At 61.3% G+C, this 15,631-nt stretch overlaps 2 protein-coding genes across 13 annotated transcripts in view; both read left to right on the top strand.

Annotated features, from left to right (window-relative positions):
* The window catches only part of PLEKHG5 (pleckstrin homology and RhoGEF domain containing G5), a 54,456-nt gene extending 44,983 nt beyond the window's left edge, over window positions 1-9,473 (top strand). For 7 of the 11 annotated variants that reach the window (XM_007980747.3, XM_073007876.1, XM_073007878.1 and 4 more), the window contains 19 exons: window positions 611-716; window positions 1,125-1,185; window positions 1,430-1,521; window positions 1,985-2,121; window positions 2,429-2,574; window positions 3,128-3,340; window positions 3,417-3,605; window positions 3,972-4,067; window positions 4,798-4,848; window positions 4,969-5,118; window positions 5,506-5,616; window positions 5,723-5,872; window positions 5,963-6,100; window positions 6,249-6,368; window positions 6,920-7,052; window positions 7,146-7,261; window positions 7,355-7,548; window positions 8,015-8,776; window positions 9,025-9,473. In XM_007980747.3, coding sequence (XP_007978938.2) covers window positions 611-716; window positions 1,125-1,185; window positions 1,430-1,521; window positions 1,985-2,121; window positions 2,429-2,574; window positions 3,128-3,340; window positions 3,417-3,605; window positions 3,972-4,067; window positions 4,798-4,848; window positions 4,969-5,118; window positions 5,506-5,616; window positions 5,723-5,872; window positions 5,963-6,100; window positions 6,249-6,368; window positions 6,920-7,052; window positions 7,146-7,261; window positions 7,355-7,548; window positions 8,015-8,776; window positions 9,025-9,034 — 2,975 coding nt within the window. In that variant the 3' untranslated portion in view covers window positions 9,035-9,473. The other 4 variants (XM_007980748.3, XM_007980758.3, XM_073007882.1 and 1 more) reach the window with 3 other exon arrangements.
* A 119-nt stretch (window positions 9,474-9,592) lies between these two features.
* Window positions 9,593-15,425, top strand: TNFRSF25 (TNF receptor superfamily member 25). Of its 2 annotated transcripts, none has more exons than XM_007980761.3 (10): window positions 9,593-10,543; window positions 11,062-11,182; window positions 11,400-11,534; window positions 11,905-12,072; window positions 12,169-12,247; window positions 13,485-13,540; window positions 13,639-13,746; window positions 13,955-13,992; window positions 14,420-14,600; window positions 14,844-15,425. In XM_007980761.3, exons 1-10 carry the CDS (start codon window positions 10,496-10,498, stop codon window positions 15,170-15,172), a joined length of 1,263 nt encoding a protein of 420 aa, XP_007978952.3. In that variant the 5' UTR covers window positions 9,593-10,495; the 3' UTR covers window positions 15,173-15,425. The 2 variants fall into 2 exon arrangements, with proteins under 2 accessions (XP_007978952.3, XP_007978953.3); XM_007980762.3 differs by having other exon boundaries at window positions 13,958-13,992.
* The last annotated feature ends 206 nt before the right edge of the window (window positions 15,426-15,631 follow it).

Below are 15,631 nucleotides of genomic sequence, written 5' to 3' on the forward strand. Positions count from 1 at the left end.
CTTCCTGTAACAACCCCAGAGGCAGGGCTTCCTTATCCTTATTTTATAGAAGGGTAAATTGAGGCCACAGGTGGGTTTGCTTTTGGGGTGGAGCTTTACCATGGGTGTCATCCCAGGACCTTTGTGTCCTTTTGGGTCTGTGGGGATAGATAGCAGTGAGTGAGGCCACGTGAGGGGGCTCACACCTGTAATCCCAGCACTTTGGGAGGCTGAGGCGGGTGGATCACTTGAGGTCAGGAGTTTGAGGTCAGTCTGGCCAACATGTTGAAACCCTGTCACTACCAAAAATACAAAAAAATGAGCTGGGCATGGTGGTGCACGCCTGTAATCCCAGCTACTCGGGAGGCTGAAGCACAAGAATCGCTTGAACTCTGGAGGCGGGGGTTGCAGTGAGCTGAGATCATGCCACTGCACTCCAGCCTGGGTGACAGAGTGAGACCCTGTCTCAAAACAAAAAACAGTGGCTGAGCCCCTCTCCTCACAGAACTGAAGGGCCCTCGCTACCTTTCATCTGGGGGTTCCAGGGTAAGACTGTGGTCCCTCTGGAGGCGGCCATGCTGCAGGCTAAGGAGGGGCGGGGAGGCACAACCCCCTCCCGCTTTCTCCTAAGGCTCTGTCCTTGCCCGGAACGTGTCCACCCGGTCATGCCCGCCGCGCACCAGCCCCGCGGTGGACTTGGAGGAGGAGGAGGAGGAGAGCTCTGTGGATGGCAAAGGGTAGGTGAGGGGTGAGTGGGCAGAGAGGTACCTGGGGGGCCCCAAGGCTGGGTCTCAGATCAAACATTCAGGACCAGATGCTTTGGTGCCCTCCCCGAGTAAGGCTGATGGGCAGACCTCTCCCCACCCCTGTGGCTGTCCTGACTACGGGAAGAGGCCACCCAGCCTGGGCCAGCCTCCAGGGCACTTGGGATCCGGGCCCACACCAGACCAGGTACCGTTCGGTGTGACTCCCATGTTGGCCACCAGAGGGCGCACAGCCCCATTCGGGCCGGGCAGGGTTGAATCCAGGCGGGTTACCTGTCACCTGGGGTGAGCGAAGGGCGGGGAAGCCACAGGCCCACTCGCCGCCCACGCTGGTGAGGGCCACCCACACCTCCAGCCTCTGTCCTCCCCGCTTCACTGCAGGGACCGGAAGAGCACAGGCCTGAAACTCTCCAAAAAGAAAGCAAGGAGGAGACACACGGATGTGAGGAGTATCCCCGGGACGGCACATGGGGGCTCCCGACAGCCTGCGCCCTTTCCTGAGCCTGGGCCTCCCTCCGGGACTGGGGTGGGGAGGTCTGCATCCCAGGCTTCAGAGGCCTGGGAGATCGGTGGGGTTCCCTTTCTTGCTGGGGTTCCCATCCCAGACCGGAGGGTGGGGAGGGTGGGGAGGAGGGTGGGGAGAAGCTCACAGCTCCCCCCCACCCCGCCCCGCCCCATTCTCTCAGGACCCGAGCAAGGAGTGCTTCACCCTGAAATTTGACCTGAATGTGGACATCGAGACGGAGATCGTCCCAGCCATGAAGAAGAAGTCGCTGGGGTAGGGCTTGGGGGGGCTCAGGATGGAAGTGGGACTGGGAGCAGGGGTAGCCCCCTGTTGCAGGGTCTCTGCAGGTGTGACCTGTGTGTCTGTGTGGTGGCCCGTAAGCGAGCACATCCCTGCGTGGGCAGACCCGTGTGGGTGTGCACGCCACTGTGAGGGAGTCTGGCGGGGTCTGTGTACTTGTGCGTTTTAATCATGTATGCAGGAGCCAGGCCTGCGTGTGGGCAGGTGTGTGACAGGTCTGCCGTGGTGTGCAGATGCGGCTGTGTGAGGATCTCTGCGGGCAGGTGTCTGTGGACCTGCGTGTGATCCCACGCGGGCTTCCCTTTTCCATTAGGAAGGTGGGGGAAGGTGGGGGCAGCTAGGGCTGTGGGTGGGGCGGGGGCTCGTGGGGGCAGGGCCCAAGCTGAAGCGACTGGCTGCCTTGTTCTAACGCACACGCCTCCTGTCCTGGGGGCAGGGAGGTGCTGCTGCCTGTATTTGAAAGGAAGGGCATCGCGCTGGGCAAAGTGGACATCTACCTGGACCAGTCCAACACACCCCTGTCCCTGTCCTTCGAGGCCTACAGGTTCGGGGGACACTATCTTCGTGTCAAAGGTGAGCAGCAGCCTGGGCCAAATGGGGCCCGCTGGGGCTGGCAGAGCCTCCTGGAGATGGGCACCTTCCCAGGCTCAGGTTCCCATTGGCTGTGGGCCTGAGCAGCCTCATTACCATACAGGTGTCTCTGCTGGGTGCTGCTTGCTGGGGGGAGAGGTGGGGGGAGGGGGAGGGCTGGCAGCGCAGGGCTGTAGGGGGAGGGCAGGCAGGCCTTGGTGTGGATCCTCCGGGGAGGGAGGACTGGGGCCCCCTCCTCCACCAGACCTGGGTACTGAGGATCTCTTGTGGCCCCCACATGCGGCCCCAGCCAAGCCTGGAGATGAGGGCAAGGTGGAACAGGGCGTGAAGGACTCCAAGTCCCTGAGTCTGCCGATCCTGCGGCCAGCTGGGACTGCGCCCCCTGCCCTGGAGCGTGTGGACCCCCAGAGCCGCCGGGAGAGCCTGGACATCTTGGTGAGGAGGAGGGGGTGTGTCAGGGGAGGGGGTGGGAAGGGGCCCCAGCTGGACCCATGGCCCCTCGTCAAGAGGCAGTCACCCTGGGTCTCTCACTGCCCCCTCTTGGGGATTTAATTGCTCCTTCTGGAAAGTGGGGCTGGCTGTGAGAGTAAGGGACCCTCTTTCTTTGGATCTAGCACAAGGTGAGGGCTTGTATCTGAGACTCTTCTAGTGCCAGCGGGTCAGGGAACCTGTGTGTGCATGTGTGCCTGAGAGAAGTGCCCGGGGCTACAGACTGCCCAGAGCTGTGTTCCAGAGTGCATCTGAGTGTGCGTAACTCTGTGCTTCATGCTTGAAGCTGGGGGACTTGGGGCTGATAGTCTGGGCGTATCTGTGTCTGGACCTTCCAGTCTTCAGACGTGTCTGGGTCCCAGGAGAGGGGACACCCCAGGGTAGAGATGCAGAGACCCTCCTCCATCCCAGGCTGGCCTGAGGCCCTGGAAACCCGCCTTGGGGTGGGGCCATGGGGGCTGGCAGGGGGTCCTGGCCCTGACCACCCCTCCCTGGTCAGGCCCCTGGCCGCCGCCGTAAGAACATGTCGGAGTTCCTGGGGGAGGCGAGCATCCCTGGGCAGGAGCCCCCCACGCCCTCTAGCTGCTCTTTGCCCAGTGGCAGCAGTGGCAGCAGTGGCAGCACCAGCAGCGGCGACAGCTGGAAGAACCGGGCGGCCAGTCGCTTCAGCGGCTTTTTCAGCTCGGGCCCCAGCACCAGCGCCTTTGGCCGGGTATGTGGCCCCATCTGCCCAGGGTCAGGCAGCTGGCTGGCCGTGACCGCTGACCCTGACCAGGGTATCCTCCCAGGAGGTAGACAAGATGGAGCAGCTGGAGGGCAAGCTGCACACATACAGCCTCTTCGGGCTGCCTAGGCTGCCCCGGAGGCTGCGCTTCGACCATGACTCCTGGGAGGAGGAAGATGATGAGGACGAGGATGAGGACAATGCCTGCCTGAGGCTGGAGGACAGCTGGCGGGAGCTCATTGATGGGCATGAGGTGAGTGCGGGCCACAGTGCTGCTCCCTCCTTGTCCCAAAAGGAGGACAGCCCTTGGGAGGAGGATCCAGTGATGAGATGTTCCATGGGATGCCCCAAAGAGGCCACTGTTATTATTAGCCCACTTTGGAGACAGAGGCTGGATGAAAATGGTGTGCTGCTTGGGTGTTTCAATGGCAGAGGAGGGCCCAGATCTTGGGTGTCTTGACTGTGATTATTCACGTGGTATCAAGGGTGACCCTGCTCCTCTTGGGACCTCTGTGTCCCCGTTGGGAAAATGAGAAAGCTGCGTGCAGTTTGCTTATCCTCCCTGGCCACCCTAAGGTGCTCCAGGCCTCCTTGTTGACCCGTCCTGCCCTCTCTGTAGAAGCTGACTCGGCGGCAGTGCCACCAGCAAGAGGCAGTGTGGGAGCTGCTGCACACGGAGGCCTCCTACATCAGGAAACTGCGGGTGATCACCAACGTGAGTAGGGGCTGCACTGATCCCCGTGGTCACCCTGCCCCCCTCTTTCTGGTCTCTTTCTGGCAGCCCTCAGCTGAGTCTGAGCCTTTGCAGAAGGAGCAGGTGCCTGGCAATGAGGTGGGGGCAGGAAAGTCAGACAAGGGCTGTGCCCAGGGAGGAGGTGGCTCCTAGAGGAACCTGGGAGGGGGCTTCAGGCAGGTTTGCCAGATTCAACTGAATTAGCACAGGTGCGGCTTCATTCTTTCACTTTCGTTCAGTGGCTGTTTCCCAACACTTGCTGTGTGCTGGGTGCCCAGCAGCCTACACCCTGGATGGGCCAGAGTGAGCCGGCAGTGTAGGGATTTCGGCTCAGGAAGGGGAGCACCTGCCCTGGGCTTGGAGCTTCCTGGAGGGAGGAAGCACCCTCAGAGGTGAAATATGGAGGCTGAGCCAGGGCGGAGGTGGAGAAGGGAATTCCAGGCGTGGCTGCAAGGCCAGTCTCCCTGGAGCTTCCCTCCAGGAGGGACCAGGGCAGCGTGACCCCGGGAGGGCTGTTGAAGGCTGGGTCTTTCCTCAGGGTCTGGACTTCCCAGGTGCGAAGGCCAAAGGGTACAGCCTCCGTATCCCTGGCTGCTGTGGGGCCTCCTGGAAAGGGGAAGGGGAAGGAGTGGCTGGGGAGCCTGAGGCCGGGTGGGGCCTTAGGGCTGAGACAACCTCCCGACCCCAGCCACACCATCCCCTGATCCCACAGCTGTTCCTGTGCTGCCTCCTGAACCTGCAAGAATCAGGGCTGCTGTGTGAGGTGCGCTGGGGTCCGGGGGCGGCGGCGGGTGAGGTACCGGGAAGGAGGGCGGGACCTGGACGTGGGGCGGGGTTAACCTGGCGGAGGGGCGTGGCCAACCGCACCTCCCGCGGCGCCCAGGTGGAGGCGGAGCGTCTGTTCAGCAACATCCCGGAGATTGCGCAGCTGCACCGCAGGCTGTGGGCCGGCGTGATGGCGCCGGTGCTGGAGAAGGCGCGGCTTACACGGGCGCTGCTGCAGCCCGGGGACTTCCTCAAAGGCTTCAAGATGGTACGGGCGGGGCCCGGCGCAGGTAGGGGCACTAAGGTAGGGCTGGGGCGCCGAAAAGGCTCCACGGCCCAATCCGGTCTGCCCAGCATCCCCAACCTCCCCCGGACCCGTGACCGCACTTGACCTCCCATGGCCAAGGGTGAGGAATTACGAGGCGGTCGCCCGGGTTTGAGCCCCCACCTGGCCATCTACCCCTGCTCCCTGGCCGCGAGTGATCTCTTTGGCTGAGGCTCAGTTTCCTCATCTGGAAACAGGGATCATAAGCTTGCCGCCCCCTTGGGGTGGTCGTGCAAGTGCCCTAAGGAAGCGCTTGCGCAGCACCTGGCGCGGGCCGGCCCGCAGGGAGCGCGAGGTAACCGGCGCCGTGGTTTTTCTGCCCCGGGCCAGTTCGGCTCGCTGTTCAAGCCCTACATCCGCTACTGCATGGAGGAGGAGGGCTGCATGGAGTACATGCGCGGTCTGCTGCGCGACAACGACCTCTTCCGGGCCTACATCACGGTGAGAGCGTGCGCGCCGTGGGCGGGGGCGCAGGAGGACTGGACCCTGGGCGGGGCCGGGTGGGGCGGGGCCTGCCCTGAGCCCCGTCCCCGCTGCCCCACCGCAGTGGGCCGAGAAGCACCCACAGTGCCAACGGCTGAAGCTGAGCGACATGCTGGCCAAACCCCACCAGCGGCTCACCAAGTACCCGCTGCTGCTCAAGTCGGTGCTGAGGAAGACCGAGGAGCCGCGCGCCAAGGAGGCCGTCGTCACCATGGTAACCCTGATGGCCGACAGGGGTGGCCTCCCCTGCACGGCTGTCTGCCCGTCATGAGCCTGGGCCTGAAGCCCCCTCGCCTGCCCCTAGATCGGTTCCGTGGAGCGCTTCATCCACCACGTGAATGCATGCATGCGGCAGCGGCAGGAGCGGCAGCGGCTGGCGGCCGTGGTGAGCCGCATCGACGCCTACGAGGTGGTGGAAAGCAGCAGCGACGAAGTGGACAAGGTGGGCGTGTGTCTGCGGGGGTTGCCGGCTGGGAGAGAGGAAGGCCAAGCTGGCAGGCAGGGTCTGTGCTGGGCATCTCACTGAGGATGCCTAGCTGAGATGGGAATCAGGCTCTGGCCTCCCCTACACTCACGCCCTCTGTCCCCAGCTCCTGAAGGAATTTCTGCACCTGGACTTGACAGCGCCCATCCCCGGCGCCTCCCCGGAGGAGACGCGGCAGCTGCTGCTGGAGGGGAGCCTGAAGATGAAGGAGGGGAAGGACAGCAAAGTAATTCCAGGGCCACCCCACCCCCATGCCCTGTCCTTCCTGGGGACCTTCTGGGCCACAGTCACTGGTTCTCAGCTCCCCAGTCACTTGGGTGGTGACTCAAGAACCGGTGACTTTGTCATAGTGAATGACAATTCTCTGTCTGCCATTCACAAATCCAGCAGCAGGGTCCTAGCCCTTGAAGGCACCAGTGGACCCATTTGTCGGTGCCATGTGGGTTCCTGGTGGGAGGGCAGCCACATTCCACAAGTGGGCCAGGAACCCCAGAGCCTTGCTACTGTGCCGTGGCCCCTTCAGGCACGGGGCAGGCTGAGAGATTGCACATGGTGACTTCAAAGTCACCACTCTTCTTTTTAATGTAAACTCATATTAAGTCATCAACATACATCTCAGTGAAAGATAATCATCTTCCTCTTCATTTTAAATTTACTTGAAGGTTCATGCTGGGAGGAGTGTTTGACAAAAACCGAATGCTCCCAGGGGAGGCTGGGGCCACAGTCCCTGGCCCTGACCCTGCTGGCCTCTCTGCACTGCCCCCCACCCCACTGCAGATGGATGTCTACTGCTTCCTCTTCACGGATCTGCTGTTGGTGACCAAGGCAGTGAAGAAGGCAGAGAGGACCAGGGTCATCAGGCCACCCCTGCTAGTGGACAAGATTGTGTGCCGGGAGCTACGGGACCCTGGTAAGGGGCCCTGGTCCCCTGTTCCTGGTCAGGGACTGTGATAGGTGGGGGCCATCGTCTCTGCTGACACTGACTTGGGCCTTCCCTACCCAGGGTCCTTCCTCCTCATCTACCTGAATGAGTTTCACAGTGCTGTAGGGGCCTACACGTTCCAGGCCAGCGGCCAGGCCTTGTGCCGTGGCTGGGTGGACACCATTTACAATGCCCAGGTGAGCGCAGAGTAGTGAGTCGGTGGGCAGGGCAGATTAGGGAGCTGCTGGTCACAACCCATTCTGCCCCATGTACCCCAACACTGCCTGCAGAACCAGCTGCAACAGCTGCGTGCACAGGAGCCCCCAGGCAGCCAGCAGCCCCTGCAGAGCCTGGAAGAGGAGGAGGATGAGCAGGAGGAGGAAGAGGAGGAGGAGGAGGAGGAAGGCGAGGAGAGTGGCAATTCAGCTGCCAGCTCCCCCACCATCATGCGGAAAAGCAGCGGCAGCCCCGACTCTCAGCACTGGTATGTCTGCTCATGACCACCCAGCACGCCAAACCAGGACAAGTACTCCAGCCCAGGACTCCTGAAGGCCCAGCCACGCTCCCTTCCTCCCAATGGCTTCTTGTCATGAACACTGTGGGGGCGGGGCTCTATCTCCCCAGAGTCCAGGTGGGGTGGGCAGACACCTTTCCACGTGCTGCCAGCTCTGATCCATTGGTGGCAGCTGCCTGGGGTGCTGTGCTGAGGATCCTTAGGGCAGATCCAGCCTTGGCAGGGAAGAGTACTGGGCTCGCTACTGAGGTCTGTTGTGGGCACTGGAGCTGGAAGATCTGCCACACCTGCCACATGCTGCCATCTCTGAGCCTCTAGCCCCAGGAGGACAGACAGGAGGGCAGAGGGTATAAACCACTGTGCACTGCCCAGCCTGGGGCTGCCTCAGGCCATCTAGGTTTCATGGCCTGGGCTGACTCTGCTCCTGGCCCCACAGTGCCTCAGATGGCTCCACGGAGACCCTGGCCATGGTTGTGGTGGAACCTGGGGAGACGCTGTCCTCCCCCGAGTTCGACGGCGGTCCTTTCAGCTCCCAGTCCGATGAGACCTCTTTCAGCACCACTGCCTCATCTGCCACGCCCACCAGTGAGCTGCTGCCCCTGGGTCCAGTGGACGGCCGCTCCTGCTCCATGGACTCTGCCTACGGCACCCTCTCCCCAACCTCCTTACAAGACTTTGTGGCTCCAGGCCCTGTGGCAGAACTAGTGCCTCGGCCCCCAGATTCCCCACAAGCTCCTTCCCCTCCACCCTCGCCCCGTCTCCGCCGCCGCACCCCTGTCCAGCTGTTAACCTGCCCGCCCCAACTGCTCAAGTCTAAGTCCGAGGCCAGCCTCCTCCAGCTGCTGGTAGGGACTAGCACCCATGGAACATCCTCTGCCCCCAGTCGCAGCCTGTCAGAGCTCTGCCTGGCTGTCCCAGCCCCAGGTATTAGGACTCAGGGCTCCCCTCAGGAAGCTGGGCCCAGCTGGAATTGCCGGGGGGGCCCTAGCCCTGGCAGTGGTCCTAGGCTAGCTAGCTGCCTGGCCGGGGAACCTGCAGGCTCCCACAGGAAGAGGTGTGGAGACCTGCCCTCGGGGGCCTCTCCCAGGGTCCAGCCTGAGCCCCCACCAGGAGTCTCCACCCAGCACAGGAAGCTGACCCTGGCCCAGCTCTACCGAATCAGGACCACCCTGCTGCTTAACTCCACGCTCACTGCCTCGTGAGTGGCCTGGCCTGGGGTAGGGCAAGTGGCTCAGGGCACTGGCATGGGGGCCCAGTCATGCCTGGGAGCATCGCACTTGGGGAGGGTAATGGCGGAGGGAGCCTGAACCCTGCCCAGTGTCTGGGTGCAGGGGGCTGTGGTGGGCAGTAGTGAAGGGGCCTGAGGAGTGCCGTGGGGAAGAGACGGTGACCAGAGCCACTCTGAATGGTGTCAGCCAAAGAAAGACTCCCTTCCCCACCCTGTAGGGAGGTCTGAGCAGAGGGAGGCCCCCAAGAGTGCCATTGACCAAGAGACAGTAGACAGCCTGCCTCATGGGGCGTGCTGGCACCTGCTTCAGTGGCTGCCTCCTGTGTGCGTGAGCCGGATGCTGGGAAGGATCCCTGCCTACACCCGGGCCCGATTCGTGCTTTGCCAGACTGGATGGAGTGGAGGCGGCCCAGGCCACAGTACCACCTGACCTGCCCAGGCAGCCCCTCGTCACCTACTCCCCGAAGTTAACAGCTCAACTCGAATCCAGGGCTGGGCTCCCAGGCTGCCCATCCCACTTCTACCCTCACTGGCCTCCAGTGGGACTCGCTCCTGCCTCGCCCCCACCTTCCCAGTCCCACAGGCCACCCCTGGCTTGGGCTAGGTTCTGTAAAGTTACGTATTTATTGAGCTTTTGGTTCTTTTATAAAGACTTGTCTAGACTCCACTGGGAAGAGTCCTTTGCTTTGGGGTCCAGTGACTCGGGGCACTTGAATTCAGGGTGGCCTCTTTGTGTTCCTGTGCCCCTCCACATGCCACGGATGGGCCATGGATAGAGCTTCCCGTGGGAAGCACCTGGGAAGTAACGGGGGGTGGGGTGCCACCAGACCAACATCCCCAGACTTCCCCACCTTCAGCCACCATCAGAACATCTCCCCAGGTGCCCTCCTGGGATTCAGGGCTGAATCTGCCCAGTTCCCACACTCTTAGGAAGGTGGGTCCCCCATGGGGGTCCCTTCAGGTACTTTTTTTTTTTTTTAAGACACAGTCTCACTCTGTTGCCCAGGTTGGAGTGCAGTAGTGTGATCTCGGCTCACTGCAACCTCTGCCTCCCGGGTTCAAACGATTCTCCTGCCCCAGCCACTTTAGTAGCTGGAACTGCAGGTATGCACCACCACGCTGGGCTAATTTTTGTATTTTAAGTAGAGATGGGGGTTTCACCATATTGGTCAGGCTGGTCTCGAACTCCTGACCTCAAGTGATCCTCCCGCCTCAGCCTCCCAAAGTGCTAGAACTACAGGCCTGAGCTACTGCGCTTGGCCCCTTCTGGTACTTTTGGCCCAACCCCCTCCATGGCTGGGGTCGCGGAGGCGGAGAAAGAAGTCGCTTGCCCTGGTTCTACTTTGAGGTGTTTCTCAGGGTTGGGGCGAGAGTCGGGGTGGGGACCGGGCTGCAGCTCCATCCTGTGTCCCTGGTCGCAGCAGGCAGCCCAGCGCTTCGCGTGTTCTCCTTGGCCTTTCCGCTGCTGCCAAATGAGTTCAGGTCTAGGCCAAGCAGAGGGGGCACCCGGTCGAACTCAGTTGGCCTCGGGCGGCCCCGCCTCCCCCCGCCCGCCAGGCGGGCCCTTCTCGACGGCGCGGGGCGGGCCCTGCGGGCGCGGGAGTGAAGGCGGAACCACGACGGGCAGAGCGCACGGAGCTGGGAAGCCCCTGGGCGCCCGTCGGAGGGCCGAGCGCGGCGCCGAGGGCCATGGAGCAGCGGTCGCGGGGCTCCGCGGCGGTGGCATTGGTGTCTACGGTGAGTTGGGACGCAGGAGGCGAGGGGCAGCTTTGAGCCTTGTCCCAAGAGCCTCCGTGAAGGAAGGGGCCCCGGGCGCAGTCTCCACTCCAAGCCTCCCTGTGGCTGGGCTGGCCGCCCCTTCCGACCTCGTTAGAGGCTCCACCAGGGCGTAGCCCTTCCACTGAGAGGAAACTCCTCCCAGGAGGGTCTGGGGGCCCCAGGTAGAGAATGATCAGTGGCCCTCCCCCAACAGAAAGCATGGGTGGCGGTGTGGGTGCTGCCGTGTCCCTGCCCTGGTGGACGGGAAGCTTGTGAGAGGCTGGAAGAGCCCCTTCCTCTGGCTCTCGGAAGGCTGGTGTGTGCACAGGGGGAAGGAAGTTAGTCTCGTCTCCACCCATGGGCACCCCTTCTGCGGGGGGCCTGGGAAGTGGGCTGTTCTGTGGGCAAATGCTGGAGCCTCTGAAATGGCGGAGACCCGGCAGGGAGAGGCCGCACGTGGGCAGCTGCACTGAGAGTAAGCAGCACCTGTCCCCCAGGCGCTCCTCCTGGTGCTGCTGGGGGCCCGGGCCCAGGGCGGCACACAGAGCCCCAGGTGTGACTGTGCCGGTGACTTCCACAAGAAGAATGGTGTGTTTTGTTGCAGGGGCTGCCCCGCGGGTAAGTGGCCACAGTGGTGGGATAGGCATGGGACAGGCAGGGCTGGAGAGGTGGCGGGCAGGCCAGGGAGGTAAGAGGAGGCTGGCAGGGGAGGTAGGGGTGGGCTGACAGAGAAGTAGGGAGCTGGAGAGAAAGAGGGAGGGAGGGCAGGGTGGGAAGCAGGTTGAGGGTTGCCGGGCAGCCCCTCTGCCTGCCTGACCCCTGCCTGGTTCCACAGGACACTACCTGAAGGCCCCTTGCACGGAGCCCTGTGGCAACTCCACCTGCCTTCTGTGTCCCCAAGACACCTTCTTGGCCTGGGAGAACCACCATAATCCTGAATGTGCCCGCTGCCAAACCTGTGATGAGCAGGGTGAGGGGCTTCTCAGTGCTTGGCAGGGGGTTCCTAAGGACAGGCCTTTCTGAAGGAAGTGGCTGGCTTGGGCCCAACCTTGGGGTGTGAGGGTCCTGCACCCACCCTTGCCAGAACCCTCCACCCTGATCCTCCTTCAGGGTGCCCTTGCCCCTTCTCTCTTCCTGGTGACCTTTCCATCTCTCCATGTGCCTTGGCCTCTGGTCGGCCTCAGTCTCTGAGCTTCTCTCTTTTTTAGGGTAGCCCTGCACCTGTCTCTCTTTCACCTATTCCTGTCTCCATTATCTTGGGGGCGGGGGTCTGCCTCTGCCTCTCTATGGGAGCCTTTGGCCCTAACTCTCCACTCTCCATCTCCCTGCACCCCCACCAGCCTCCCAGGTGGCACTGGAGAACTGTTCAGCTGTGGCCGACACCCGCTGTGGCTGTAAGCCAGGCTGGTTTGTGGAGTGCCAGGTCAGCCAATGTGTCAGCAGTTCACCCTTCTACTGCCAACCATGCCTAGACTGCAGGGCCCTGCACCGCCACACACGGCTACTCTGTGAGTACCCCCACCCAGGGCTATCTACTCCCAGACCCACTTCTCTGCCTGCCCTACTCCCGTTCCATGCTGACGCATGCCTCTCCTGGACTGCAGGTTCTCGCAGAGATACTGACTGTGGGACCTGCCTGCCTGGCTTCTATGAACATGACGATGGCTGCGTGTCCTGCCCCACGTAATACCTAGCTGTCTTGGGATGGAAGGAAGGGCAGCTGGGAGCAGGGCAAGGGCGTGGGGTGGGGCAGGTGCTGCTGGTTCAGGAATAGGAAGAGGGGACAGGGAGGAGGGAACTTGGCCCTGTGTTGGATGGGCCCCACTTCAGGCAAACTTAGATGGTAAAAGAGAAATCTGCATCCTCCTTAGCCAGATAAATAAGGGTATATGCCTTCCCTTTCAGCCAGCATTCCCCCCAGTGATCCTTCTAGCCAGGTATTACAGATGATTTGTCACTTTTACAGACAGTCACATTGATATAGCTTTAAAACTTGGGCTGAAGGAGGTTGATGCTGCAGTGAGCTATGACCGTGCCACTGCACTTCAGCCTGGACAACAGAGCAAGATGAATTAAATAAATAAATATTAAATCTATTAAATATTAAATAAATATTAAATATATTAAAATAAATAGATAAATACAAAGGGCTGAGAGTCAGGATTGTGCTGCTAGTTCTCTAGGGGATCTTGGGCAAGTTTAGAGAATTCACATCTCTGATATGTGGTGTCCCTTTCTCAACATGGGATGTTAGCAGCTTCTTCACAGGCCTTTGATCAGAGGTAAGGGACTTTCTGTATCTATTCAAGTCTTTTTTTTTTTAGATGGAGACTTGCTCTGTCACCCAGACTGGAGTGCAGTGGCACGATCTTGGCTCACTGCAACCTCTACCGCCTGGGTTCAAGTGATTCTCCTGCCTCAGCCTCCCAAGTAGCTAGGACTTCAGGCGCCTACCACCATGCCAGCTAATTTTTTGTATTTTTAGTAGAGACAGGGTTTCACCGTGTTAGCCAGGATGGTCTCGATCTCCTGACCTCATGATCTGCCCGCCTCGGCCTCCCAAAGTGCTGGGATTACAGGTGTGAGCCACCGCACCCGGCCTTCATTCAAGTCTTTATTGAATATCTCCTATGTTCTACACACTGTTCTAGGTGCTGGGGATGCAACAGGGAACAAAATAGGCAAAATCCCTGTCCTTTTGGGGTTGACATTCTAGTGACTCTTCATATAGTCTAGAAGCAGCTCAATGAATAGTGTCTGTGGTTGTTATCGGGGGCACAATGACAGGAACATTCTTGGGTAGAGTGAGGCTCACAGGAGAGAGGCCTGGGGAGGGAAGAGTCTCCAGGATGGAGCAGTCTTGGGGAGCCCCTCCTGGCATGCACCCCCTCATCCCTCAGGCCACCCCCGTCCCTTTCAGGAGCACCCTGGGGAGCTGTCCAGAGCGCTGTGCCGCTGTCTGTGGCTGGAGGCAGAGTAGGTGGTGTGCTGGGAATGCGAGTGGGAGAACTGGGATGGGCCGAGGGGAGGCGGGTGAGGGGGGCTACTACCCAACGCCCACCAGCTGCTTTCAGTGTTCTGGGTCCAGGTGCTCCTGGCTGGCCTTGTGGTTCCCCTCCTGCTTGGGGCCACCCTGACCTACACATACCGCCACTGCTGGCCTCACAAGCCCATGGTTACTGGTAAGTACACAGACCCACACACACACACACACACACACGCAGAAGCCTGGGGTCAGGATGGGTAGCCCAGAGCCTACTCAACCCTGATACAGAAGGGGAAACTGAGGCAGGGGGTGCGGGGTGCAGAGGAACCCTAGAGGAGCTGTACTAGCACCCAGGTCCAGGAGGCTTGCCTGGTCGCTGACCACACTGTCTCTGTGTCTGTCAGCAGATGAGGCTGGGATGGAGGCTCTGACCCCACCACCGGTAAGAACCTCACTGTGTGATTCTGGGTTGCCTTCTGGAGCTGGAAGATGAAGCCTTATTGTGATCCCCGGAGCTTGGCACGTGGCTAGCACCGGGTAGACCTAGTAGACAGAGTTGTTGCGAGCTGAGTCCTGCCCTCAAGGGGTGTCAGTCAGCTGGGGTTCAGACTTGTACACAGGAGCTAACAGTTCAATGGAAGGAGAGCCCCATGGTGCTGGGGGACAAGAGGAAGGAGGCGGGGGCAGGGGACTCGAGGCAGAAGCAAGAGTTCTGCTGGGCCACAGCGAGAGCAGGGCCAACTGTGGGAGGTATTACTGCGGGAGTGTCTGCTGACTGAACCAGGGACTGTTCCCTCCTGGAGAGGCACTGCAGGTAAGGGGCCTTACTTGACAAGCAGGGCTGACCTGGGGCCCCTCTTGGCTTCCAGGCCACCCATCTGTCACCCTCCGACAATGCCCACACCCTTCTAGTGCCTCCTGACAGCAGTGAGAAGATCTGTACCATCCAGTTGGTAGACAACAGCTGGACCCCTGGCTACCCCCAGACCCAGGAGGCGCTCTGCCCGCAGATGACATGGTCCTGGGACCAGTTGCCCAACAGCGCTCTTGGTAAGGGACATCAGTGGCCTGAGGCCTTGACCCCATTCTCGTGTCTGTGGTGGGAAGTTGTGGTTTCACAACGTGTTCCCTTTCTGCCCCCTAACTGACCGGGTCCGCCCCCTGTGCCCTGACCCGCGGGATCCAGCCGGGATCCAGCCGGCTTCAGGCCTAGGGTACCCGCACGAACGCCCCTGACTCCACCTCCCGACCGCGGCCCACGTACCCTATTGGCTCTCTCTGGCCCTGCCCCAGGCCCCGCTCCTGCGTCCACACTCTTGCCAGAGTCCCCAGTTGGCTCGCCCACCATGATGCTGCAGCCGGGCCCGCAGCTCTACGACGTGATGGACGCTGTGCCAGCGCGGCGCTGGAAGGAGTTCGTGCGCACGCTGGGGCTGCGCGAGGCGGAGATCGAAGCCGTGGAGGTGGAGATTGGCCGCTTCCGAGACCAGCAGTACGAGATGCTCAAGCGCTGGCGCCAGCAGCAGCCCGCGGGCCTGGGCGCCGTCTACGCGGCCCTGGAGCGCATGGGGCTGGACGGCTGCGCGGAGGACTTGCGCAGCCGCCTGCAGCGCGGCCCGTGACACGGCGCCCACTCGCCACCTAGGCGCTCTGGTGGCCCTTGCAGAAGCCCTAAGTACGGTTACTTATGCGTGTAGACATTTTATGTCACTTATTAAGCCGCTGGCACGGTCCTGCGTAGCCGCACCAGCCGGCCCCACCCCTGCTTGCCCCTATCACTCCAGCCAAGGCGAAGAAGCACGAACGAATGTCGGGAGGGGGTCAAGACATTTCTCAGTTTCTCGGCCGGAGTTTGGCTGAGATCGTGGTATTAAATCTGTGAAAGAAAAAAAAAAAAGGCTTCTTGGCGTTTCTGCGGGGCTGGGGTGTTAAGTGGCCTGGACTTTTCTCGAGGGAGTCGAAGGGGACGGGAATCTTGTCACCCCGGGGTCTGGCACCCATGGTGGAGTCCAGTGTGGCCTTAGCTCCCAAGCCTGCCCCTCCCGAGTCCACTCTGGTCCAATTACCCCCAGAAGAGAGCA

This window comes from Chlorocebus sabaeus, chromosome 20, assembly GCF_047675955.1.
Source record: "Chlorocebus sabaeus isolate Y175 chromosome 20, mChlSab1.0.hap1, whole genome shotgun sequence".
Taxonomy (NCBI): domain Eukaryota; kingdom Metazoa; phylum Chordata; class Mammalia; order Primates; family Cercopithecidae; genus Chlorocebus; species Chlorocebus sabaeus.

Coding starts and splice junctions, on each gene's coding strand:
- TNFRSF25 (XM_007980761.3), top strand. CDS start 10,496: ATGGAGCAGCGGTCGCGGGGCTCCGCGGCGGTGGCATTGGTGTCTACG. Junction 11,535..11,904: donor CCAAACCTGTGATGAGCAGG/GTGAGGGGCTTC, acceptor CACCCCCACCAG/CCTCCCAGGTGGCACTGGAG. Junction 13,541..13,638: donor TGTCTGTGGCTGGAGGCAGA/GTAGGTGGTGTG, acceptor AGCTGCTTTCAG/TGTTCTGGGTCCAGGTGCTC.